At 58.9% G+C, this 24,686-nt stretch overlaps 3 protein-coding genes and 1 pseudogene across 6 annotated transcripts; all 4 read left to right on the forward strand.

Annotated features, from left to right (window-relative positions):
* Window positions 1–45: 45 nt before the first annotated feature.
* Window positions 46–2,549, forward strand: LOC309613181 (2-acylglycerol O-acyltransferase 1-like; annotated as a pseudogene). The gene is made up of 4 exons: window positions 46–61; window positions 460–1,654; window positions 1,687–1,862; window positions 2,125–2,549. The product of its transcript is annotated as a 2-acylglycerol O-acyltransferase 1-like (transcript).
* Window positions 2,550–2,839: 290 nt separating this feature from the next.
* Window positions 2,840–24,411, forward strand: VGF (VGF nerve growth factor inducible). 3 transcript variants are annotated; one of them, XM_082359964.1, is made up of 4 exons: window positions 2,840–2,945; window positions 8,816–9,945; window positions 21,329–21,548; window positions 22,060–24,411. In XM_082359964.1, the coding sequence occupies exon 4, from the start codon at window positions 22,080–22,082 to the stop codon at window positions 23,895–23,897; it is 1,818 nt and encodes a 605-aa protein (XP_082216090.1). In that variant the 5' UTR covers window positions 2,840–2,945; window positions 8,816–9,945; window positions 21,329–21,548; window positions 22,060–22,079; the 3' UTR covers window positions 23,898–24,411. The 3 variants fall into 3 exon arrangements, with proteins under 3 accessions (XP_082216090.1, XP_082216089.1, XP_082216091.1); XM_082359963.1 differs by lacking the exon at window positions 2,840–2,945 and having other exon boundaries at window positions 9,895–10,019; XM_082359965.1 differs by lacking the exons at window positions 2,840–2,945; window positions 8,816–9,945; window positions 21,329–21,548 and adding an exon at window positions 21,584–21,930.
* MOGAT3 (monoacylglycerol O-acyltransferase 3) lies at window positions 3,513–6,416 on the forward strand. The gene is given in 7 exon segments (XM_082359967.1): window positions 3,513–3,917; window positions 4,240–4,317; window positions 4,320–4,413; window positions 4,988–5,006; window positions 5,010–5,075; window positions 5,079–5,196; window positions 5,277–6,416. Coding segments are annotated over 7 exon segments (669 nt in total). The 5' UTR covers window positions 3,513–3,778; the 3' UTR covers window positions 5,432–6,416.
* Window positions 9,718–16,404, forward strand: NAT16 (N-acetyltransferase 16 (putative); the record flags this gene model as incomplete). The annotated part of the gene is given in 6 exon segments (XM_082359728.1): window positions 9,718–9,822; window positions 9,924–10,019; window positions 13,275–13,499; window positions 14,143–14,283; window positions 14,286–14,651; window positions 14,653–16,404. Coding segments are annotated over 6 exon segments (1,017 nt in total). The 3' UTR covers window positions 14,737–16,404.
* Window positions 24,412–24,686: the final 275 nt, after the last annotated feature.

Below are 24,686 nucleotides of genomic sequence, written 5' to 3' on the forward strand. Positions count from 1 at the left end.
CTGTGAGCCCAAATAATGGTTAACCCTTCCATGCCAGGGTTCACAATGCTCCAATGTGCAGGTCAGCAGCGGGGGCGGAAGCGAGGGCAGAATCCAGGCCCGGGGTCAGGACCAGTGGGTTGGGTCAAAGAAGGTACGCTTCACAGCTGTGGTGGCCCCTGGGTGACTCCCCTCTGCATCCTCCTCCAGCCACCTCTTCCGGGGCCTCCAAGTGTTTGCCGTCCTGCAATGGGTCTTCCCCTTTTGGGGGCTCACTGAGTCCCTGAAGACCTGAGGAACCCTGCGCCTGGCACTCTGCTTCCCCATTCCAGCACGGGAGGGAGGGAGGCAGGGCAGGGGTCTGTGGGGTGGGGTCCTTCAACGAGGGAGAAAGATGTAGATTGGACAGGTGGGCCTGAAGCCATGGAACAGGGAAGGGGGCAAACGGGGGACCTGGGACTCGAACCTTCGGATCCTGAGTCCCCACAACCCCCCACGCAGCACCACCACCTCCCGCCCAGGTGTGCCTGGCTGCCTTGCTCCTTGTATTCCTGGGCGGGGCCTGGATCCTAGTGGTCCTCCACCTGGTCCGGCTCCTTGTATTCCTGGGCGGGGCCTGGATCCTAGCAGTCCTCCACCTGGTCCGGCTCCTTGTATTCCTGGGCCGGGCCTGGATCCTAGCGGTCCTCCACCTGGTCCGGCTCCTTGTATTCCTGGGCGGGGCCTGGATCCTAGCGGTCCTCCACCTGGTCCGGCTCCATGTATTCCTGGGCCGGGCCGGGATCCTAGCGGTCCTCCACCTGGTCCGGCTCCTTGTATTCCTGGGCCGGGCCGGGATCCTAGCGGTCCTCCACCTGGTCCGGCTCCCTGGAGACAGAAACACACCTGGGGCAGGAGGCCACTGCTCCGCCTGCGTCCACAACCGGGCCATTCGCAGACATATCCGTGACCACCTCCCCACCTCGGCGAGGCACTCGGGAACGGTGCGCTGGCTGGGAGCAGGGCTTCAGAATGGACTCTCGGGACCTTCACCTCCGAAGTCCAATGTCAGCTCCCCAGTAGGGTGTGCACCCTCTGTCCCCCAGCTGGTTAAAACCGCAGATCTGGATCCCTCCTGGAACTACCTCTTTGGCTTCCACCCTCACGGGGTCCTGGTCAGCGGGGCCTGCAGCAACTTCTGCACAGAGGCCACTGGCTTCTCCCACCTCTTCCCTCACCTCCAGCCCCACCTGCTCACGCTGCCCTGTTGGTTCCAGCTCCCTGTCTTCCAGGACTACATCATGTGTGCTGGTGAGGAGAGCGCTGGGTCTCAGGAGCCCCAGTCCCTGCTGTCACCTCCTACCTGCCCTCCTCTCGAATGCGGGCACTTGGTCCCAGCTCTACTTACTTCCCCAGAGCCCTGCGCCCTCTTTTCTGGAAGAATCAGGCGTCAGGTCCCCCCGCCTCCGCCCTCTCTCGCAGGATCAGTGTCCTGGGACAAGACCAGCGCCTCCTATCTCTCGTCCCGGCCCCGGGGGGCCTCCTGGGAGTGGGAGGGCCCCTGGAGGCGTGGGAGGCAAAGCCCGGAGCGCTGAGCTTTCGAATTCGGAATCAGAAGAGATTTGTCAAGTTGGCGCTGGAAGAGGGCAGCGCTGCCGGGGAGGAGCGCAGCGCGCCCCGGGCGGGGTCCGGAGTCAGTTGCCCCCCTGCTCCCCCAGGACCTCCCTGGTGCCAGTCTTCTCTTTCGGGGAGAACTAGCTCATCCAGCAGTTTCCGAACCCGCCGGGCTCATGGGTGCGAAGGACACAGGAAGCGCTGCAGCCACTGCTGAGAGTGGCCCTGCCGCTGTTTCACGGCCCCCGGGGGCCTCCTCCTGCCCTTCCGCACGCCCATCCACACCGTCGGCGAGCCCCGGCCTCTACCCGCTCCGCTATCCGGCCCGCCCGCCTGCTCCTCCCGGGCTGAAGGCCCCTGCACCCTCCCCGCGCCGGGAGGTGAAGGCCCCCCCGGTTGGGGCCTGACATCCTGGACTCCGGCCATGCCCCCAGGCTGCCTTTGGCAACCGCGCCAGCCCTGAACTCTGTCCCAGTTAATCGCGGCGAGCGAGAAGGTGACCTGCGGGCGGCTGCTAGCGACCACTCCTCTGGCCTCCTGTTCTGCCCACAGTGGGGGCCCCGATCCCGGCGCAGCGAACCCCGCGGCCCAGCCGGGCGCGGGTGGACGCGCAGCACGAGGTCTACTTGGAGCGGCTCAAGCAGCTGTTGAAAGAGCACAAGGCGCGCTCTGGCGTCCCCGCCGACGGGCACCTCCCCCCACCTAGACGCGCCGCCGGCCCCCACCGGTGCCCTCGGTGACTGTGGGTGGGCACTGAAATTAAAGGTGGGTACAGACCTGCGGTGTGTGTGTGTTTGTACTTGGCGGGGGAAGTCCGCGCGCCTGGCCGGGCCTCGGAGGGGACCAGACACTCCCGGAGACCCGCAGACACACCCGGGGCGCGCGTCCAGGATCTGCCGGCCGCACTCGAGATCAAAGAGTCTCGGCTGGGACCCAGTCGGTAGGCTCTGCGGCTTCTGCGACCGCTCCCCACAACGATTCCTAATGCACGCGGGGGTGGACCTCCATCGCACGGCCCCTACCCCGCCTCCCAGCCCCGCCCAGCGGCCAGCCCAGACCTACAGTCTGGAGTTCAAAGATCAGTGTGTGAAGACCTGTGGCGCTCCGGATCCCAAGGTCTCCCCATCCACACAGCCCTCTACAAGCAACCCCGGGAGGCCCCAGGGGCGTGGCCACTCAGACGAGAAAGGCTTCCCCGGCTCGTACCGAAATCTTCACCGTTTGTCCTCCGGGTCCTGGAGCCCTGCTGGCAGAAGGGGAGCGAGTGGGAGTCTCCACAGCCCCGCCGCCCTCGCGCAGTATGAAAACCCTGAAGAAGCAGCGGCTAGAAGTACTCAGTGCCTACTGCTACCTGCTCACTTTCCTCTTCACGGGTGAGTGGTGCCCGGGGTCCACTGGGGAAGGAGGCAAGGGGGAGGGTCGGGGGAGAAAGGCTGGAGCCCCACCTGCCAGGATGTCCGAGGGCCAAGGGAGGGGGGAGGGGCCAGAGGTCCAGCTGGGAGATGGCCAGTGATCTCATTGGTGAGGGTGGAGGGGAGGAGCCACTGGAGTTTCAAAAGCTAGTTCATTTTTCTTTCTCATCTTTCCCCCAGGGCCCTTCTGTTGCCTTCTCCTGCTCTTCCTCCTCTTCACGTCGCTCCGGTATTTCTCTGTTCTCTACTTGGTACGGTTCTTCCTGGACCGGGACACACACCCCGCCCCCCAGGTGAGGACTAAACAAGTAGTGAGAGGTGATAAATGGTGCCTCCAGGAATTCTCCCACCCTTATCTGTCTGCCCAAGGCGGAAGGCGTTCTGAGTGGATGAGGAACTGGACTGTTTGGAAGCACCTAAGGGATTATTTTCCCATTGAGGCAACAGGTGACCCTCCAAGGAGATGCTCTGCTTCCTCCCTTTCTCTCTATGTACCCCACCTACTCACCCCTCCCTATGCTTGAGTCTGAGCCCCCCAGCTGCCTAAGTTCAGGCAATGGGGGAGGGGTGGGATGGTGTACCAGAGGGGGCCCCTTGTGCCCTTGACCCCATCGTAGGACCTTGAACTCTAACCCTAAGTTAAGTCTGTTGGTGTGGAGGGAATTCTGTTCAGCTGGTATCCTCCTGTCTATGCTTTCTTCCCCTCATCCTGCCCACTGCCCCCAAAACTGGTGAAAACAGTAGAGCTGCCCCCTGACCGGAACTACCTGCTGGTCGCTCACCCACATGGGATCATGGCCATGGGAATCCTCTGTAACTTCTCCACTGAGAGCTCCGGCTTCTCCCAGCAGTTCCCCAGGCTCCAGCCCTTGACGGCCATGCTGAATGGCCTCTTCCATATCCCAGCCTACCGAGACTACCTTCTGTCCTTTGGTGAGTCTTGAGCTGAGGGGAGGAAGCAGCCACACCCCACCCACCCACCCACCCACAGTGGCCCCCACCCACCATTCAGCCCAGGGACCTGGCTTGAACATTGGCCAGGCTCACAGTGGGCGTCAGTGAATGGCTTTGGAGCAAGCGTCCTGCATCCTTGCCGGGAGAGGTGCTGTAGGGCACACTGACATGGGCACAGGGGTAGGGGAGCTTGGAAGGAAAGGGATGGGGGGCTCACCCTTCCTAGGCTAAAGGGTGGGGTAAGGGACTAGGGAGCCAAGGACGGGGTAGTGACTGTTCCCACACCTCCTCGTGCCTGCAGGAGGATGTTCCGTGAACCGCCAGAGCCTGGATTTTACTCTGTCGCAGCCTCAGGTCGGGCAGGCTGTGGTCGTCCTGGTTAGGGGGCCCACGAGTCCCTGTATGCCATCCCAGGGGAGCACTGCCTCACTGTCCAGAATCGGAAAGGCTTTGTCTGCCTGGCACTGAGGCACGGGTGAGTGGGTGCCCAGGGGCGCTGCCTTGAATTCTCAGAAGTCACAGTGCGTCTGGGGGTCTACACTCTCTGTCCCTACACACCCGCATCCCTGTAGGTGGGCCAGTGTGTCCTCAGAGCTTACACTGTGACCACACCTAGAGGGCGCTCTTGCCCCTTGAGTGTTTCCTCTGTGCCAAGCACAGGTGCCAGTTCCCCAGGTTCCCTCCCAGGCGGAGAGAGACAGGATCACAGTGCAAGTCACAGGACCCCGGGGCTCAGACGCCCTTGGTTCAAATTCTTTTATGACACCCTCTCAAAGGCAAGTCCTTGCACGCTTCCTTACTTGTGAAATAGGGTTAATACCTACCTGGCCACCATGTTGCAGTTGTAGACTATGAGAAGATGTATATAGGAAGGCCCAATACACAGTCTTTCCTCAAGAAATGTAAATCCCTCTTTCAGATCTCTTTTGTAGCCACCGTCATTTGCTTCAAATGGCCTGGGGAAGTGGAATCATGCGAGGGAGGAATTTGGGGCACTCCTTGAGACACTGATCTGACCACCCGTCTTCTCTCTTGCCGCCCCTTCCCAGTGCTTCTCTGGTGCCCGTGTAATCCTTTGGGGAGAATGATATCTTCAGAGTTAAGGCTTTTGCCCCAGACTCGTGGCAGCATCTGTGCTAGAAGATGCTGGGCTTCAAGAAGCTCCTGGGCTTTTCTCCTTGCCTCTTCTGGGGCTGTGGTCTCTTCTCAGCCAACTCCTGGGGGCTGGTGCCCTTCTCCAGGCCCATGACCACTGCGGGTGAGTGCCCATCTCCAGGGAAGGAGGCTGCCATCAGCTTCATGAGCAGCGCCTCACCCGTGTCTCCCCTCTCCCCTCAGTGGGCTGCCCTGTCCCAGTGTCCCAGTGTCTCCGGCCCACCGAGGAGCAGGTTGACCACTCTCACATGCTCTACATGAAGGCTCTGGAGCAACTGTTTGATGAGAACAAGGAAAGCTGTGGTGTCCCAGCTTCCACTCGCCCCACCTTCATCTAGCCCCAGCCCTAGCCCTCCTCCCGCACCCACCAGCCCCCCCAGCCCCTGATCCCAGTGCCCTGAGACCCCCACCTACTGCCATGCTACTGCGCCAATAAAAGGTAGTTCTCTCGCACCACTACTTTGTAGAATCGGACGCCTGCCATCGGATTCTCAGCTCCACGAGCAACTGACCGTGGCCTTATCCAAGTCACTTAAGCTTTTAACAGCTTTATCCTCCTTATAACACGGGGCTACCTACTTCAGAGTTGCAGGGTTTCTAATTTTTATTGAAATACAACACAGAGAAGTGCACAGATCACAAGGGCACGGCTTGATTTTTCTTCCACTGAACATACACGGGGTTGTCCTGGGAAGTGAATGAGATGTACTCAGGCTCGTGGGACAGCTGCACTGGCGTCCTTGGGTGTGGATTGAGGAGAACTGTCAGCCATCATCTTCCCACCCATCTCTACCCTTGGATTTCTCTGCTGGGTGGGTGCCCACTCACCCAGGATGGAGCCAGGAGGAAACATCTGGAAGCCTTTTCAGAGAAAGAAGAGAGGGGTCAGCACTGGGATGGGCTGGGCTGGGGACGAGCCTTTTGAATGGGTAGAGGAGTCGACCCAGCAGGCTGGAGGAGGTTAGGGTCGGTTAGAGAATCATTACAGCTGTTTCGGAAGCTCCAGCCCCAGACAGTGAGAATCCCACTGGGTCAGACTTCAGCCCTGCGCCCGGGGCTATCCCCACTCACCCGCCACCCATGTAGACCCTAATGTGGGCTCTTCTACAGACCTATTTCTGGTCATTCTTCCAGAGCTCCAGCCCCAGTGGGTCCTCCCCTACTGCTAGTCTCTGCAGCCCTGAAAAGCCAACCCATCTGTAGACAAAACATAGCATCTGCGTATCCAAGGAGCTTAGTATCCTGCACTGCCCGCTGCCACCAGACGTTATCATTCCCCGGTAACATGCTAGGGATGCCAGAATCACCTTCACCTCCTGTCTTCTTCTAAGTGCTTCTTAGCTTCTTCTCTTACTCCAGGCTCCCATCCCTCCCGTGGACTTCCTCTGGGACCACTCCTCAGAGAGCAGGGGTCTTGCCTCTCATCTCCCATCTAACACTTTCTCACGCTGGCAAGATGCTCTCCCTAAAACACTGTTTTCATCATGTCATTCCTCCTATTCAATGGGACTGGATCCTCATTGTCAGAAGGTGTGAACTCCTCAGCACAGCATTTGAGGCACCCCACAAACAGAGCCCTACCCTGTAGACACACAGGGTACCAGACACACAAAAGTACTGTCTGCTTTTGCCTGGGGGCTGCATCCACCGAGACGTGGTCTTTGTGCAAATTAGACAAAGAATGTTCCAGGTTGGGCGGTGACAAACATTTGCTATGGGATCTTCTCTTTGGGGAAGTGCAGGTGCCACGTGCACAGAGAGAAGATGGATCACTAAACTGCCTAAAGGATCTATTGTATTTTCAAGAGCTCTGGACTCCACAGTACAGAGCCGTCAAGGTTCCCTGTCCCATTTCTCCTGCCGTGTATCTGGGTAATAACCCCCAACACTGTGTGGTTTCTCCTCCTATCTGGAAGTGTCTAACTTGCAAATATATGAATATATGCCTTAGGAGCACAGCTAATTGCCTCCTGGCAGGCCTTCTTCCTTCCCTGCCATTGTCCATGTGGCCACCAGAGGGCAACCTCTACTCACAAGGCAAATCTGTCACTCTCCTGTTTAAAGCCCTCCCCTGGCTGGCCAGTCCCCGCCTACAGGATGGGTGCAACCCAGAATTGCTTGTTCTTGCAAAGCAGGCTGTTTCTCAGCTCTGGGCTTTGCTCAGGCTTCCCCTTGTGCAGGAGGGACCCTGCCCTTCTTTGTCGTCTGGAGGGGATTTTTTTTTTTTTTCTTGCCTCACCCGTGGCATGAATTCCCAGACCAGGGATCGAACCAGCTCCCCCGCCCCGGGAATTGGAAATGCGGAGTTTTAACCACTGGACCGCCAGGAAAGTCCCCAGAGGGGAATTTCTAAGACGCAGTTGGGGTCTCACTTCCCTTGACCAGCCAACGTGCCAGGCTGGTCCAGGGCATCCTCTCCTCTGCATCCACGTAGTGCTTCCTGAAGATCTAGCACGATCCTCTGTGTCGCTTTAAAACATCAATTTATCCAAAAAGTTGGCTAGCTTCAACATTAATAAGGACAATAACAGCATTGGATTGCACCACATTAAGCCTGTTTAAAATCAATGAGCTCATAACGGTCTGAAAGTAATAATCGATCACCACTGAAGGATGCTGAGGAACCACCACATTATTTGAATAGTTAACAAATAAAGGGAAAAATGTAAGCATTTATCTGGTCTTTCCTTCAACAAACTATCTCTAAGGGTAATCATAGTAGAAGAGAACAAGTTTCCTTTTATAGGCATATTCCAGCTAGGGGGGAAAAAAACAGAATGACAGATTAAGAATATCACCGTTTTGTAACCCCTAATAAATGATTGGATTTAGGTCGAACATCAATATTTGATAAAATTTCAGTAAGACAACCGCATTTGAGCCTTTGATGGAAGAATGCAACACCACCTATAGCTTGGACATGAAAGAACTGGAACTTTGGGAAACTTTCAATTCTGATTGGTTGAGGAAACTAGAGGTGGGTGAATGTTGGACCAATCCAAGAGTTTCTGGTGGCAGAAGGGAGTCTTCTGGTGAAAGGGAAGGAATTAGAGTGTGATCGCATCTCCTTTCAGCCACTAGTGACTTTTTGCTCCAACACCTTTAACTTTTGGAGGTCCTTTCCCACACTGGAATGTATTCCACCTTGACTGCAGCTTTGTGAAATGCACAGTGTGTTGGCAGTTTCAAAAAATCAGAAATGGGGGGAAGTCTTATTTTTAAAAAAAGGTTGAGTGACTTACTTATTGGCCTGTTGGCCTTGAAGTCAAGAGATGACTCTGATCTCTTTAACTCTTGGGGTGGCTTTGTGTGTGGAAGTCCAGGAACACGATCCTCCATCTTTTCACATTAGCACAGCCAATGGGATTACCAGGTTATGGAGTGATTACCTTGGAAAGTATAAAACTGGGATGAGGTAGGTGAGAGGTCAACTTCGGTGGGAACTTTGGGAAACTTTTCATCGTGTCCTTCCTCCTATTCACTGGGACTGGATCCTCATTGTCAGAAGGTGTGAACTCCTCAGCACAGCATTTGAGGCACCCCACAAACAGAGCCCTACCCAGACACACAAAAGTACTGTCTGCTTTTGCCTGGGGGCTGGGGGGGCGTATGGGAGCTGGGCAGGAACGAGAGTGGAGACAAGGGGGTGGTGTCCCATCCTCCGCAGCACTTTACAGGTTTTAAAGGACATGCACATCCATCCCTTTCCTGGTTCCTGGCAGGTAGAACTGCAGGTGTTTTTATCTCACTTTACGGGGTGGGGAGCCCCCAGGAGTTAAGAGCCCGGGTCACCAGCTTGTTCAGAGTCAGCAGCAGCGCTGCAGCCACTCCGGTTCCGCGTCTGCACTGCGCTCTCCCTCCCACCCTTCGTCCACCCACCGGCTTAGCACGGGTGCTAACACAGAGGTTTGTGTTCTTGTACTCGGGTGTCCCCAGGTGTACACTGAAGTCTTTCTCTCTGCGTGCTGCCCCGCGGGGGCCTTGCTGCCTGACGGCGGGTGAGATGCCCGCGGCTGAGATGTCCGCGGCTGAGTGGAGCTGAGCCTGCCATTGCGGAGGGCGGGGAGGGGGGCGTGAGGCTGCTCGGCGACCCCCGGGGAGTGGTGGCCCGTCTGACCCGTCTTGGCCTCGCTCTGCTCCTTTCAGCTCTTGGCTTCTGCCACTTGGTGTCTCTACCCTTCCTGATCTTCATGGGTTTCCAATTTCCTCTATCAGTTTCTCCGACCAGGTCCCCAGGGTGTCCGGCTCCGCGTCCCCTTTCCCGCCGCTGTTACTTGTCTAGCAGCCGGAGGTCGGAGAATGGGGCTGACGTTGCGGGGAGTAGGAGCGTGGCCCCCGGAGAAGGGGGACTGGGCGTGGGGGGTATTCCCGGACCCAACATAGAGATGCTGCGGGCATGGGGCCATAACTAAGCCAGCAATCAGGCCCCTCCACCGACCCTCGAGACGCCTCCCCACACTCAGTCCCGCCCCCCACCGGGACAAGGGGCGGATTCTCGTCTGCAAGGCTAGAGGCCACCCAGCAGCGCCCACCTCACCGCCCAGGGGCAACTCCGCTTTCCCAGGCGCCCCGCCACCCCACCGCCTGCCCGCGGTCGCAACCGAGTCCGCTCCAGATCCGCGCCATGTTTCCTCGGCATCACTGGGGTTTCCTCCCCTCGGCCGAGCCCGAGCAGAGCCGCGGCCGCGCGTACCGCCCGAATCCCGAAGCTCTGGGCGCCCGAGCCCGCGTGCAGGACTGAGCAGACCCGGCCTTCGCATCGGAACTCCGAGTCGGGACCGGACGGCGGCGGCCGGGTCCCCGCGTGTCATCGGAATTTGACCCTCGGAGCTCCGAGGTGACCCCGCTCTAGGTACCGTTCGCTGTCTGCGCGGCCGGACCCAATCGGCTTCTCGGCAGCCGGTCCCTGGCCCTGGCTTGAGAGAGGTAGGGGGGCAGCCAGGCCTGGGGGCGGGGGGCTGGCGTGCTCCTCCCCCGCGGAATGGGGGCAGCGGAAGGCCACGCCCCTCAGGGGAAGAGAGCCTCTGCGCCTCCTACCGCCCAACCCATCCCAGTCCCGCGTCCCAGATAACTTGAGACCCGACTTCGCCCAGGTGTTCGGAGGCGCTTTCCCTCCGCCTCCCATCATCATTTGGCTCCCACCTGTCCCCAGAGTCTGGTGCCCAGGGGGACCCCTGCCTAGTAGACAGCTTCCTTCGGGATCTCCCTCCCGCCTGCTTCCCCAAAAGACCGGGGACCACCCTCCAGTACAGCCGCCCTTTCTCCATGATTGTGGCCCTCTGAGGCACCCCCTCTCCCCAGTTCGTTGGTCCATCTTCCTCATCCCCTGCCCCTGCCTCACTTCATCTTGTCTCCCCTGCCTCTGCTCTCAAGTCTCTGTTCTCTTCCAGCCTCTGCTGATTTTCTCCTGCCCGTGACCCCTTTCCCCACCACACACCGCGGGGAGAAGGGGGTGTGTCAAGCTGCTTTCTATTTCTGGTCTCCTTGGGGAGGGGGCGCGTGCTAGGACTTGTTTGGCATCTGCTGTGCCCTGAGTCGCGAGGTGTCATGTCTGTGACTCGGTATCCGTGCCTCTCCCCCACCCCCCATCATCTCCAGGTTGCCTTGGTCTCCTTTCTGCCTCGGCTCCAGTCCTTTTCGCTCTCTTCTTTGGGCGCTTTGTGTAGCTGCGGTCTCTTTGACTCCGCCCCTCCTCTCTCTGCTTCCTCTGTTCCGTGTTCCAGCTCAGAGAAGCTGCGACCTCAGGGCCATCAATATTTCAGGTGTGTTTGGTGGGAGAGAGATGGGGTGGGGGGTGGGCTCCCGGCATGGCCAGCGATGACTCCAATCATCCTCTCGCCAGAGTGGATCATTCATATTTATGAGATTGAGAGAAAGGATACAAGGATGATAAGGAAATGCTGCCCGCTTTCCTGGAGCCTGGTCCAGGGGGTGCTTGGACTACATCTCCCATAGTGCCCAGGGGCACAAGGCTGCCTCTGTCTCTGTCTAGACACCTAATGGGAGTTAGAATTCAAGGAGCCACGTTGGAGGGTGGGAAGGGATCAGAGTGTGGAGTAAGGGTTGTGGGGCCAGCTGGCTGCTTTCACTTGGCCTGTTACCCCTGACCTGCTTTGTTCCCAGCTCCCACCTCTTCCAGGGTTGAAGGACCTTGGAACCTTTACATCTCCCCCAAAGGGAATAGGAGTAGAGTGCCGGGGAAGAAAAGATGCAGGGTGAATTAGCAAGTTCCCCGTTCTTTCCTGTGACCCTGGGAATGCCCTCCCCTTACACACATCTTTATCTGAGATGCAGACACACTCTTTGGCAGTAGTCTCCCCATCTTGAAAGTAAGAGGGAAACTGGAGCCTAATGTTTGCACCTAGTTGGATGTGTTCCGGTCTACAAGTTGCTCACATTCTGCCCCCTTATGGGGGCAGTGGGGAATTGCTGGAATATCCCTGAAGCACCAGCTTGTATGTTCCAGGGACCCATGAACAGCTGATGAGGTTGTCTGGAGATCCAGATGGGAGCCACAAGCTAACCTGCTCCTCTCCGGACTCATCATCTCCAGAGCCTGGTGCAAGGAATCTGATTGAGCTCACTGTTGGCATAGAAATTATTGACGGTGGGGAGAGGGCAGTGGGGGTTCCTCCCGCAATCTCATCTCTGCTTCTGAGTCAGCTTAACCCTTAGCACTTGGAAACTTTGACTCCTGCCAAGGACCCAGTCATGCCTATCCTTGCTCTTCAGGCTGGGGTCGGAGATCTCCCCACTGGCCTGAGATCCAGGAAAATTTAACTTTTAGCCCAGCTTTGTCCAAGCTAACTCACCTTAGGCGAGATCTTAACCATCTTGGGCCTTGATTGATTTCCTCTTTGTGAAAGGAATGGGTTGAACCTGATGGTCCCTAGTGGCCATAGCAGGGGCTCTAAGATCCTCTGAGCCTGTGCTTCTCCCTGCCCTCTGATGATACTGGCCTGAGCTGTCTTACCTCACCCCAGCTTACCTGGGAGAGCCTTAAGCCTAAGAATTAGACTGAAGAGAAAGAGGGAGATGGAGGCCTTGTTTTGAAGCTTGTTTGTATTGGAACCACACTGTGCTTACATAAGCCCTGTTTGTGATATGGAAGCTAAAATTATCCCTAACCCACCCCTTGGTGCCCCTGCTGGTCCCATCTCCTAAACCTAGGTCATGTTCTTATATATAAAAAAAAAGTCTAATCATCCCAAAATCACCCTCCTCAAAGTAGCTGGTATGTGTGTCCCCTGGGATGTTGGTTACTGAGGCTTATGTAGGTTATGTGAGTGGACAATTCTAATTGGCTGAAAGAGAGAAGAGGGGATTTGATTGGTTGATTTGGTTGGTCTGGAGGAGAGACATCTGGAAATGAGGAATCATCCGGACTTGGGGACGGGCCTTTCTCTTTCGTCCTGTCTCTGGGCAGGGGAAAAAGAAGAGCTGGATGCCAAAGGGGTACCAGATCCACAAGCCATTGACCCAAAAAGGAAACTCTGAGGAATGGGAAGAGCAGGGGTAGCCTGAGTGGGAGATGAAGCAAGGATTACAGGAAGAAATTTCCCAAAAAGAAGAAAAGGAGAGAGAGAGAGAAGGGCGTGTGGATGCAGGGGCCCAGCCAGTGAGGGTGCGTGGCGGATGTGTAGAACTCGGAATAGCGGAGGAACCTGACAGCTTCGGTAATTTAGGATTCCTTTGACGAGTTTCTGGGGGAAGGAGCACAGAAAGTAGGGGAGCAGACAAGAGGGGGTAGTTTGGGGGTGGGAGCAGCTAGAAAGGGGTCTGGACCCCTGAGTAGACTGAACTCTCGCACCAAGAGGGCCTGAATGCAGGAGCAGCTAAGAGATGGGCTCCGGGGCGGAGCTAAGAGGAAGCTGGGAGTAGCAGGCTCCTGGGAGTGGAGCCAAAGAAAGGGGGCGTGGCGAATGGGCAAGGACCTGATGCTCGGGGGTCTGGAGCATCTCAAGAGGTGGAAGAGACGTCCGCGAATGATCTTTCCTCGGGCTCTTGAATCCAAGACCCACGTGCTGAGGAGAGCTCCCTGGGCAGGCCCCGGGTCTGGCCCAGCGCCCGGGGTGGTGACGACGGAGTGCTCAGCGTGTGGGAAGAGGCGAGCCCTTTGAACGGAGAGCCCTGGCAGGGGTGAAGGCGGGGCGGGGGCCCCCTAACGGCCTCGGTCCGCAGATCGCCCTGGGGTCGGTGCACGTGATCGACGCCGGGGAGACGGCGCTGGTGGAGGGGCTGCGCGCGGCGCCCTGGGAGTGCGGCAAGGGCCTGGCTGGGATGCTGCAGCGCTTCTGCTCGCAGCTGGTCAAGCGAAGGCACCCGGGGATCAAGGTGGCACGACTCACCCGGGACGACCAGCTGGCGTCCCGGGAGCTGAAGAAATACCACCTAATCACCAAGCAGGTGAGAAGGACAAGGGAGCTCGGATGGGCGGACCTGTCCCCGAGGGGCCTCCGGGCGTTGTCACCCCACATGCAGCCAGTCACCGGCTTTTCCTTTGCTGCCGACTCGGCCGAGTGGGGGCGCCCATGAGCCCTGCCCTGGGACTCCCAGTCCTTACCCAGGCCCTTTTGCCCAGGGAAAGTCGAACAGCTCCCGACTTTCAATCTTTAAACCCTCCATCCTTACTCCAGGAGGCTGGAGCCCAGGCGTCCGGACTTCGTGTCCCTGCCTCCCCTACATCGATCCCGCCTCTCTTCAGGGACCCAAACATCCTAATCTGAGCCTTTGTCCTTCCCCTCTGCCTCCCCCATCCTACCGACTGATAAGCTTCCCTCGCTTCCACTCTTGGGGCACACATCCCCACGTCTCTGACTACTCCACATTGATCTCCACTCTCCTTGGGGATCCAGGTTTTCGGAGGCCTTGCCCCTGGTTCCTGCATGCTCTCACATACCCCACTCCACCCGGCGGCCCCGCACGGTCGGCCCTCCCGAGGGGCCCAGGTGGGAGCCCGTGGGTGTGAATGTGGGAGTGACGATGCCAAGAGGCGCCGGACTCGCAGCCCTCCCGCCGCCCGCCCCGCGCTCACTCGTGACCCCCTCAGGGCATCCTTTTGGTCCAGTTCAACGTGTCGGCCCTGCTGGAGGGGCTGGGCGCGCGGCTGGCGGCTCTGCGGGCCTCCGGCACCTTCTCGCCGCTGCCCACGGAGGCCGTGTCGGAGGCTGGCGGCGACGTGGCACGCCTCCCCTGCTGTCGCCCTCTGTGCAGCGCGACGTGCTTCCGGGCGGGACCATCATCCAGGACTGGCAGCCCTACCGACCGAGCGAGAGTAACTTGAGCCTGCTGGCGGCCAAGGGCCTGGAGTGGCGCGTGGACAGCCGCGCGCGCCCGCGCGTGCTCACGCTGTGCACGCGCCCCTTCCCCATCCCACCTGGCGGCAACGGCACGTGGCGCTACCTCAACATCTACGCCTTCGGCAGCGACGGCGCGCAGGTTCAGAGCCAGCTTCTGTGGCATCTGCAGCGCCAGGCCCCGCGTCTCGTCGGCCTCAACGTCATGTGCCAGCTCTTCCTGGCGCCCCAGCTGTGGTTACATCTGGTTGATTTCTGCCAGGCTGGCTGATTTCTGCCAGGCTGGCTTGGGGCTCGAGCTGGTCAAGGGTTATACCGAACAATACCTGCTGGAGGCCGACATCTAAGGCCTCTCCAGTCGGAGGGGAGAGAAGATGCACTTTAGACCCACCTCCTTCCTCGGATCCCCCCAAAGCCCCGCCCCTGCTGTTTTCAAGCTCCGCCCCCTCCCCCTGCCCTTGGTCATCGGCTCTGCCGCCTACACTCACCCGCTGTCCATCCTTCCCTTCCCTCTTCCCCTTACATTTCTGTCTGCCATCTTGACTCTAGCGCCCCCAAACGCAGTTGCCCACACCCTGATCTGAACCGCCGGGTTTGGGGGAGCCACTCGCGCTTCTGTTGTCCACCCATTCCCTTTCCCCGCCAAAGAATGGGTTCCTTCACAGCTTCAGAGCCTTTCCCTGTCCGTGCCCCAGCCTGGGAGTGTACTCTGCCCTTTGTGGCTTCTCCCTTCTGCCCCCTCGTGGATGGGAGCTGGCAGAAGTGTGTGCAACGCCCAGTACCGGGCCAGGAGCACAGTTGCCCAATAGGTATTACTTTTCTTCCTCCCCATCTTCCTCAGGCCCCCAGAGCTTACCCTTTGCTTCTCTCCTCACCACCCTCTCAGTCTCCTGTGCCTGGACCTCTCTTAGTTCTCCGTTGTCCATTTGTCTGCCCCTCCATTCCCCTTCCCCATGATCTCTTCATCCCCCACCCTGTGTGTAATATGGAGAAGGACCCTGTAAAGGAAATAGATTTATAATGCCTCACCCCCACTTGGCCCCTGCTTACGCTCTGGTGATGCACCTTTCTGAGGCTGCCTCCTCTGACTGGGGTTTCCTCCAACTTTGCACAATGGTGCTATTTTGCAGGCTCCCTTCCCTATGCCCCCAACCAGGGGCCCGAAGCAGGCCCGTGAACCAGAGGGTTCTGGGTGGAGAGCCTGGTGTAGTGGAGGACAGGTCCCTCAGCCTGGTGCGAGGCTGTCTCCTGCTTCTACCCGGGCTGCCTTCTAGCGCGACTGGAACCCCCTCCTCCAGATATTTCTGGACACCCCTCCCATCCTCTTGTTCCTTTATGCTTTTTCTGGACTTTGACGGTCTTCTATTTAAATGCAAGTAGTAACAGCTGCATTTGCACAGCGATGTCTCCTACACGGGATCCTCACATCTCCCGCAGAGGGAGGACACAGGCTCAGAAAGACTCAAGTGCCTTCCAAGTGGCTCACAATAGCTGGGAGTCTGGCAGAGACTAGAAACCAGGTGTCCCCAGCCCAGAGCATACCTCGGAACCTCACTGTAGCTGGACCTTCTTGTTGGACAATGGACAGCGAGCACAGGGTTCGCTGGGGATGGAATCAAAGACATGGACAGAGGAGGGCGCCAGGAGGTGGAAGAAGGTGGACAAAGAAGACAGCCGCTGCTCCCCTCTTTTCCCCCGTTCCGGCTGTGTTGCTGTGCCTTGCTTGGCTGCCTCCTGCACCTGACCAAGCTGCCCTCCTCCCTGTCACTTCAGCCATGGCTGTATTGCAATAAAACGGGCCCTTGGCCCACCTTCTGTGTCTGTTTCACTTCTTCTCGGTGGGGAGGGATGAGCTGCATTGTCCTCTCCCCCTTCCCCAGCAGCCTGTATCAGAGAGGATCTCTAAGCCCTGTGCCACTGGGGCTAATGACTTCCTGGAGGGGAGCTGGGGAGGGCTGCTGGCCGATGCGCGCCCCTACCCCCCACACCAGCCAAGCGGCAGAAAGAATTGATTGCTCAGAACCGAGGCGGGCAGCGGCGCGGCGCTTGGACTAGCCCCGGGCCTCGCTTTCCCCTGGACCTGGGAGTCCGCTGCTGCTCCAAATTCTTGCTCTCTCGCAAGTTCCCCTTGGCATCCGGAACCAGCCTGCCTCATTCCCACGATCCAGGCGTCTAACTCCCAGCTCTCGGCTCTCTCGTGGCCAGCGCCCTTGCTCTCTCCCCATTCCTGGGTGGGCACCGCACGGAGGGGGAAGAGGTGGAGGGAGCCTGGGCGCCGCCCCGCGGGAGCCGAGCTCCGAAGCGGCGGAGACTGCGATCCCGAAAAGTACCACGCGGGGGCGCCAGGACGTGTGCGGACGCGGGCAAGGCAGCGCAAGGTGGTTTCCGTCCGTGTGAGTGTGGCCATGGGCGTCTTTGTGTGTCTGTGTTTCTGTACATGTGTGTACGACTCAGGGGGTGTCTGGGTGGGATATATTCGGGGCTACGGGCCTGGCGTACCCCAGAATCAGGTACTCCAAGTGGCTTCCTGACGAGGAGGCGCTTGATAGGTTACTATGTACGTGTGGATGGGGAAGCAGGGGACTGTGTGTATCGTCGCGTGTGCAAGGCATAGCCTGTGAGTCTTGGATTTTTGAAGTTACATTCCTTTAGGGCTCTTATGCCCTCCCACCATCCTGTGTAAAAGGAATCGAGGGCTCTCAACCTGAACCTCCATTACACTGGTCACATCTTCAGCATGTGCCTGGACAGGTGACTCTGCTGGACTAGGTGTGACATTGTGTTTGTGTAAGTGGGTGTGTCTCAGGATATCAGTGTAACTCTGAATGATAGTGTTGTGTGTGTATTTGTGTGACAGGTGGATGCTGGAGGAGGCTGGTTCAGGATTATGGAAGTACAAAATTTCCTTCCTCCTGTTAGTTTGTGGATACCACCTTCATGGTGTGTGCGTGTGTGTGTGTGTGTGTGTGTGTGTGTGTGTGTGTGTGTGTGTGTTCCTTTCTCAGTCTTTCCAGTGGCTGTCTCTGTGTCTCTCCTCATCTCTGTCTCTTTCCCTCTTTCTCTTTTCCTTTCTTGGTGACTCATCTCTGCGGCTTTGCCTTCCCCCAGCTTGCTGGGTCTCCCCTCCCCCACCCAGGAGTGGGTGGGGGTATGAAGGAATGGGACCCTGGGACTAAAAATCAGGGTGAGCCCCCCTTTATTACTCATCATTCCCAGATCCACCAGTGGCCCGTAGCCCTCTCCCAGTCCCCTTCCCAGGACTCCCCACCCACCTGAACTGGGGTGGGCAGGGGCTAGGCAATGATGTGTTCTAATGGGGCCATTTCCACGGGGTTCTTCAGCACCTTCTTTCAATTCAAGGTGGAGACCCCTGCCTTTCTCATAAAGTGCCCCTCCCTGCCTGTCCCCCCCATAGCTGACGCATTGAAAGGCTGCAGAGGTGAGTCACCGGTTTGGGGGAAGGGAGGAAGAGAGGGGAGGTGAGCTGCGGGGACCCCCAAGCCCCTGCTCTCTTTTTCTTTCCCAAACCTTCTCAGGGAAAAGACCCAGTGCTCTGCCCCCTCCCTTGGTTTTCCAAATCTTCAGCTTGGGTCACTACTTGGTTGGACCCCATCTTCTCTTACTACCCTCCTGGAGAGTATGAGAGATTCAGAAAAACAAAGACAAAGAGACGGATTTATACAAACATCTCAGAGCAAACACCAGGCATCCCCTCCTGGTCCCCATCTCAGCTTTGCCTTTCCCAGCTCTGTCTCTCATTCCTCTTTCTTTCCTGCCATCTCCCTCCTCTCCCAAACCCCAGGAACCTGTCCCCAGTCCAGCTCTTTTCCAGAAGCCCTTAGAGGCAGCCAGGTGTGAAGGGCACAGCACATTTTTGAGAGGTGGGGTGCATGTGAACGAGCTGACCCTGGAAGGGAACTGGGATAGAGAGAGGCAGAAACAGACCCAGAGATTCAGAGTCCATGCAGACACAATCCAGATTGTGGAATCACCAAACCTATTGCCCTGGCTTCCATCTCACTACCCCCTCCCCCATGTCATAATGACTGAGACTCTTAGGATGTCGATTTCTGAGAAGCTCCCCTGGACTTCTGGGCGGAGTGGAGGAGGAAAGCGTTGGGGAAGAATGGAGGAATGAGGGAACACTCTAAAAAACGCGGGGCAAGACTTGAACTTGGAGGCTGCAGATGACTGGCTAGGATACTGAGGCTTTTCTGCACAGAAATCTAGAGGTGAAGGTAAATGGGGGAGGGGCAGGAAAGATCAAAAGCCCATAGCAGTCCACATAACCTGTAACGTATATCAACAGACATGGAAGGACCCAGATAAATGCACAAAGACACACGGGTACACACATATTATTGACACATCAAGCCAGGCACAATTTTCAGACACCAGCAGGTACCCAGACTGGATGCACTCAAACTCCCAACCGCACAGGTATACAGGCACTCAGAGGGATCAGGACCCACACACACTCACACTTACAGAGACACCTGGAAATAGGCAAAAACACAGCTCCACAGATTGGAAGAGAAAATTACATATTTAAATTGGAACATTACCATGCCTATCCACTCTCTAGCTGATTAAATACACAATTGGTCCCCCCCATTCCCTTTCTTTTTCTTTCCCCGTATGTTTCATTAATCTCTGGACACACACAAATGCAATGCACACGTATGTACATGCATGTGCACATATACAAGCCCACAGGAACACAAACAGTTTCTCTAGATGCCCATCTCCCTCATCTCATACTTGGTCTCTTAGCCCCATCAGCCTCTCAGGCTGCCCCCCCACCTCGCCTCCCTCCCTCCCTCTTTCCTTCCCTCTTGGATGGCTTCCCCTCCCCCCACCAGATGTCTGAGCCATCTCTCTCTGATTCATCCTCCTCAGGAAGGTAACGTGACCCCCCCTCCCCATTCCACTGCTCTCGGTAACCAGGCAGGGAGGATAAAGGGGAGTGGGATGAGGAGGAAGAGGAATGAGGGGAACCCATAGGGGCAGAGGGATGTCCTAGATAGTTTGGGGGAGGGGGATAAGGCACAGTCTCAGGTCTGTTGCCCCCTCCTCTCCATCTTTGGCATCTTCACAGTCACCTTGGTTCTCCTTTTTTTTTTCTTTAGCCTGATCCTTTACCTGTTCCAGATGCCTGCCTGCCTTCCTCCCTTTCCTGCCCCCATCTCTTCTCTCCTTCCTCTCTCTCTACTTCTCCCCACCTCTTTCCCCGCAGAGCTGATGGGCTTTCTTCTGGGAAAGTGGAGCCACTGATGGAACCGAGAAGCCAATGCTGGCTATAGAGGGAAAGCACGTGAGCGTGTGTTTGTGTGTGTGTGTGTGTGTGTGTGTGTGTGTGTGTGTGTGTGTGTGAGAGAGAGAGAGAGAGAGAGAGTTTGAGAGAGAGAGAAAGAGGAGAGGATGAGGGTCAGTGCTAGGAAGAGATGAGGAAGGGGCTGAGGACTGGCTCTGAAAGAGTCTCGGAGCTCCTGACAGACAGCTCTGATCCCGGTTTCCAGAGTCTTAGGGCGCGGGTGCCCTGTGTGTGCCCACAGGCACCCGTGTCCGCAGTCCTTGTGTGTCTGGCATGTGTCATTCCACTCCCCCCTTTCCCTGCCCACGCCCCCGCACAGCTCTCTGACTGCGCCGCAGCCCCCCTCCAGCCTCCCTCCCTCCCGTTCATTCCTGCAGTGGCTGCTCCCCTTGCCTCCCTCTCCTCTCCCCTGCCCCCCTCCTCATTTCCGTCCTCCCCCACCCCCGCCCACGGCTGGTCTCCCTTCACTGGACCCGGCTCGCTGATGGATTCTCTTTGCGCAATCTGTGCGTCATCGCCCCCCATCCCCCCGGAACCTCTAACTGTCCAAGCCCCCAATCCCAACCCCTCTGGCAGGAGATGCGGACGAGGGGTCTGGTGGCAGAGAGGGGCGATCTCTGACGTTGCACTCCCACCCTCCACTCCCCCCCCCCACATCGCGTTTAAATCTTCCTTTTAAGCAATGGAGAGAGATGGAGTTGAGTCACCCCCCACCTGCGCACCCCCCTCCCCACCTGGTCTGCTCTCGTCCTCCAAACGTCCTTTGGGGGGTAGCAGCGAGAGGGGAAGAAGCAGGAGGGTGGTGGGGAGAGGTGGTCTGAAAAGGGGCCAATAGAGTCAGCTGGACAGAAGGACAGACACACATTTTTTCTCGAGACACGCACAGACCATGCACAGACACGACACAGAGGCACACACATCCTCAATCTTTTCCCTATCTCTTCCAACTCGGATCCTTTCCGACAGGATCACCCAAGCTTCAAGATCCACCCATGTGCCCCGGCCCCGGGCCCGCACCCTGCACCGCAGATCCGCGGACAGCGCCCGCAGGCGCGCAGAACCATCCCTCTTCTCTCAGGTTCACGCCGTCCTTGGGCGTGTTCCCCACGCACCGTGCAGTCGGGGAATGGGGAGTCTGGCCCCCTCCTCAGTTTTGCAATCCTTATCTTCCCCCTTCCCAGTGTGGATCTCCTATGGGACCCAGTCAGACACTGGGAGAGCCCCCACCCTATTCCGCTCGTCGGGCTCCCGCCGCTGCAAGTTGCTCTGTAACCCACCCACCCGCCTTGCAGCGTCTCTGAATCCACCCTTCCATTCATTCTGCCATTCATTCATTCATCCTTTTCTCCTCGTCCCTCCTTCATTCATTCATAGCCCCCCTGCCCCGCCCGCCTCAGCATTTCATTCATTCATTCCTTCATTCATTCATTTCCCTGGTGCCAGGCTAGCGCACACCCCTCCAACAGAGGCCTGCAGCGCGCAGGCGCGGGCCGGGAGAGGCACGCATCCTCCAATCGCTGGGCGGCCTCCCGCCTCTAGGCGCCCGCCCGCTTCCCCATGAATGAACATTGACGTCAATGGGGCGGGGCGATTCCCACGTGACCCCGCGCGTTCCTCTTTATAAGGCGGTAACGGCGCGGGCGCTGTCCAGCGTGCTGAAGCCTGAGCGAGCGAGTCTCCCGGAGCCGCGCGGACCCAGCTGAGCCCAGCCCACTGGACGCCAGACCTCGACCATCGCTCGTATCCTAGCCACCGCTCGGAGCCGAGGCGGACGAGTCCCGATCTTCCCCTGTCCCAACCCCGCCCCGACCCTCCTCTCCACCTCCCGCGTCGTGGCACCAGCTGGTAAATACTCTGCTGTCCGTCCCTCAAACCCTCAGCAGCCGTGGGCGTGAGGGAGGGTTCTCTCTCCCCCAGTTGGGAGTGTTGAAAACACAGCGGGGAGCCCCCGGGAAGGGTCCCTGGTAAATGGGGGAGTCGCCGCTTTTCTCTTGCTGCTGAAGTCGCCCACGCACCATCCGGGGAGTCCTGTGGGGAGGGAGCAGAGATTTTTTTTTTTTTCCCCGTATCCTTGCTGCTTAGTACGTGGGCGCTGGCAGTGAGCTGGCTCAGGGAAGGGGGCGAGGAGGCACTGGGGGAGCAAGGGTTGCAGGCGTTTTCCCATTTACACGACTCCAGAGATCGGCACAACATCTTCCTCCTTTGCTCCTAAACGTCCCTTTTCAGGGTAAGGTTAGGGGGATAAGGGAAGCCCCGGCTTTCCTGATTAAAGGTGGGGGAAGGGAATATAAAATCAGAGAGCGGAAAATTCTTACAGAAACCCTCTCTTTCTTTGGTCACTTCTATTTTTTCACAGTCTCCGGCAGCCCTTCGGTCATGAAATCGCTCAGGTTGCCGGCTCCTGTCCTCCTCTGCTTCCTTCTACTGACCAAGGGGTTGGGAGCAGCGCCCCCGGGGCACCCTGAGGCTCAGCCACCTCCCCCCAGCTCTGAGCATGAAGAGCCGGTAGCTGGGGACGCAGTGCTCGGGCCGAAGGGTGTTAGCGCCCCAGAGGTCCGAGCCGCTAGAAATTCAGAGCCGCAGGACGAGGGAGAGCTTTTCCAGGGCGTGGATCCCCGGGCGCTGGCCGCGGTGCTGCTGCAGGCACTCGACCGCCCGGCCTCGCCCCCAGCGCCTGGCGGCTCCCAGCAGCGGCCAGAGGAAGAAGCAGCAGAAGCTCTGCTGACCGAGACCGTGCGCAGCCAGACCCACAGTCTCCCAGCGCCAGAGACCCAGGCGCCCGCGGCCCCGCCTCGCCCTCAGACTCAGGAGAATGGTCCCGAGGCGGCCGACCCCTCCGAGGAGCTCGAGGCGCTAGCTTCCCTGCTTCAGGAACTGCGAGATTTCAGTCCGAGCAGTGCCAAGCGCCAGCAAGAGACGGCGGCAGCAGAGACGGAAACCCGCACGCACACGCTGACCCGAGTCAACCTGGAGAGCCCCGGGCCGGAGCGCGTGTGGCGGGCTTCCTGGGGAGAGTTCCAGGCGCGCGTCCCGGAGCGCGCGGCCCTGCCGCCGCCTGCTCCCCCGCAATTCCAGGCGCGTATGCCCGAGAGCGGGCCCCTTCCCGAAGCCCACCAGTTCGGGGAAGGAGTGTCCTCCCCCAAAACACACCTAGGTGAGGCATTGGCACCCTTGTCCAAGGCGTACCAAGGCCTGGGCGCTCCCTTTACCAAGGCGCGCCGGCCGGAGACCTCACTCCTGGGCGGCTCTGAGGCGGGAGAGCGCCTTCTACAGCAAGGGCTGGCGCAGGTGGAAGCCGGGAGGCGGCAGGCGGAGGCCACACGGCAGGCCGCGGCCCAGGAAGAGCGGCTGGCCGACCTCGCCTCCGACCTGCTGCTCCAGTATTTGCTGCAGGGCGGGGCTCGGCAGCGCGGCCTGGGGGGTCGGGGGCTGCAGGAGGAGGCGGAGCAGGAGAGACGCGGCGGGGAGGAGAGGGTGGGGGAAGAGGATGAGGAGGCGGCGGAGGCGGAGGCGGAGGCGGAGGAGGCGGAGAGGGCGCGACAGAACGCTTTACTGTTCGCTGAGGAGGAGGACGGGGAAGCCGGAGCCGAAGACAAGCGCTCCCAGGAGGAGACGCCCGGCCACCGACGAAAGGAGGCCGAGGGGGCAGAGGAGGGCGGGGAGGAGGAGGACGACGACGAAGAGATGGACCCGCAGACAATCGATAGCCTCATTGAGCTGTCCACCAAACTCCACCTGCCAGCGGACGACGTGGTCAGCATCATCGAGGAGGTGGAAGAGAAGCGGAAGCGGAAGAAGAACGCCCCTCCCGAGCCTGTGCCGCCCCCCCGGGCCGCCCCCGTCCCCACTCACGCCCGCTCCCCGCAGCCCCAGCCCCTCTCCCCCGCCCCGGCTCGGGACGAGCTGCCCGACTGGAACGAGGTGCTCCCGCCCTGGGATCGGGAGGAGGACGAGGTGTTTCCCCCGGGGCCCTACCACCCTTTTCCCAACTACATCCGGCCGCGAACACTGCAGCCACCCGCTGCCTCGCGCCGCCGCCACTACCACCACGCCCTGCCGCCTTCGAGCCACTATCCCGACAGGGAGGCCCAGGCGCGGCGCGCTCAGGAGCAGGCGGAGGCAGAGGAGCGCCGGCTGCAGGAGCAGGAGGAGCTGGAGAATTACATCGAGCACGTGCTGCTCAGGCGCCCGTGACCGTCCCCGGCCCCGCCCCCGCGCGCCGCCGCGCGCGCCGCCACCCCCCCTCCGTGTCGCTCCTTTCCCCTCTCAGTGTTTTGCATGCGCCCGGCCCCGCCCTCGGCCGCCGCCCAGCCCCGCCCCCGCCCACCCCTCCGCCCGCGGGCCGCCCCGCCCCCGGGCTACGCCGGGACCTGTCAGACCTCTTCGTGCGTCGGAAGCCCGAAATCCCAAACTCACTCACGGGTGTCTCGGGAACAGCACAGGGGGCCGGGTAGTTTGTGCGAGTTCCCTGCCCCCGCGGGGCCCCGTCCCCACCTAGTCCCTCTCGGGATGTCCCGGTCTGAAACCGGAAAAAGGATTTCCAGTTAACTGTGTGAAGAAGTGTCTGTCTCCCGCCCTTTGGGCCTCCCAAGAGCCTCTCCACCCTCTCCGGATCGCTGTGAATTTACCCCTTCTTTCCCTACTCTGTTGTAAATACCCCTCACGGAGGAAATAGTTTTGCTAAGAAATAAAAGTGACTATTTTATTAGGACTTTGTTCTCGGTTATTCACCCGTCCCCTTGGGCCTGCGTGGTCCTTCCCAAGGGGCGGTGAGGGAAGCGCCATCCACAACACCCATCTCCTCCTGCTCAAAAGCCAAGGTTGAGTGATAGAACCTCTTTCAACCGTATTCGCGGGGGGGGGGGGGGTTGCATAGAATAGGCTCACATCCTTTAGGAAACCCTAAATTCCACTTCCAGCTTGGGGGTTAAAGTCACAGGTCCCCAGGCCCTGGCAGAGAGATGCAGAGCGGATAAGGTGCCG

The sequence above is a fragment of the Balaenoptera borealis genome, assembly GCF_965194805.1.
Source record: "Balaenoptera borealis genome assembly, chromosome: 16".
Classification (NCBI taxonomy): domain Eukaryota; kingdom Metazoa; phylum Chordata; class Mammalia; order Artiodactyla; family Balaenopteridae; genus Balaenoptera; species Balaenoptera borealis.

What these genes read in the sequence shown, in the direction of transcription:
- VGF (XM_082359964.1), top strand. Translation starts at nt 22,080, where the DNA reads ATGAAATCGCTCAGGTTGCCGGCTCCTGTCCTCCTCTGCTTCCTTCTA.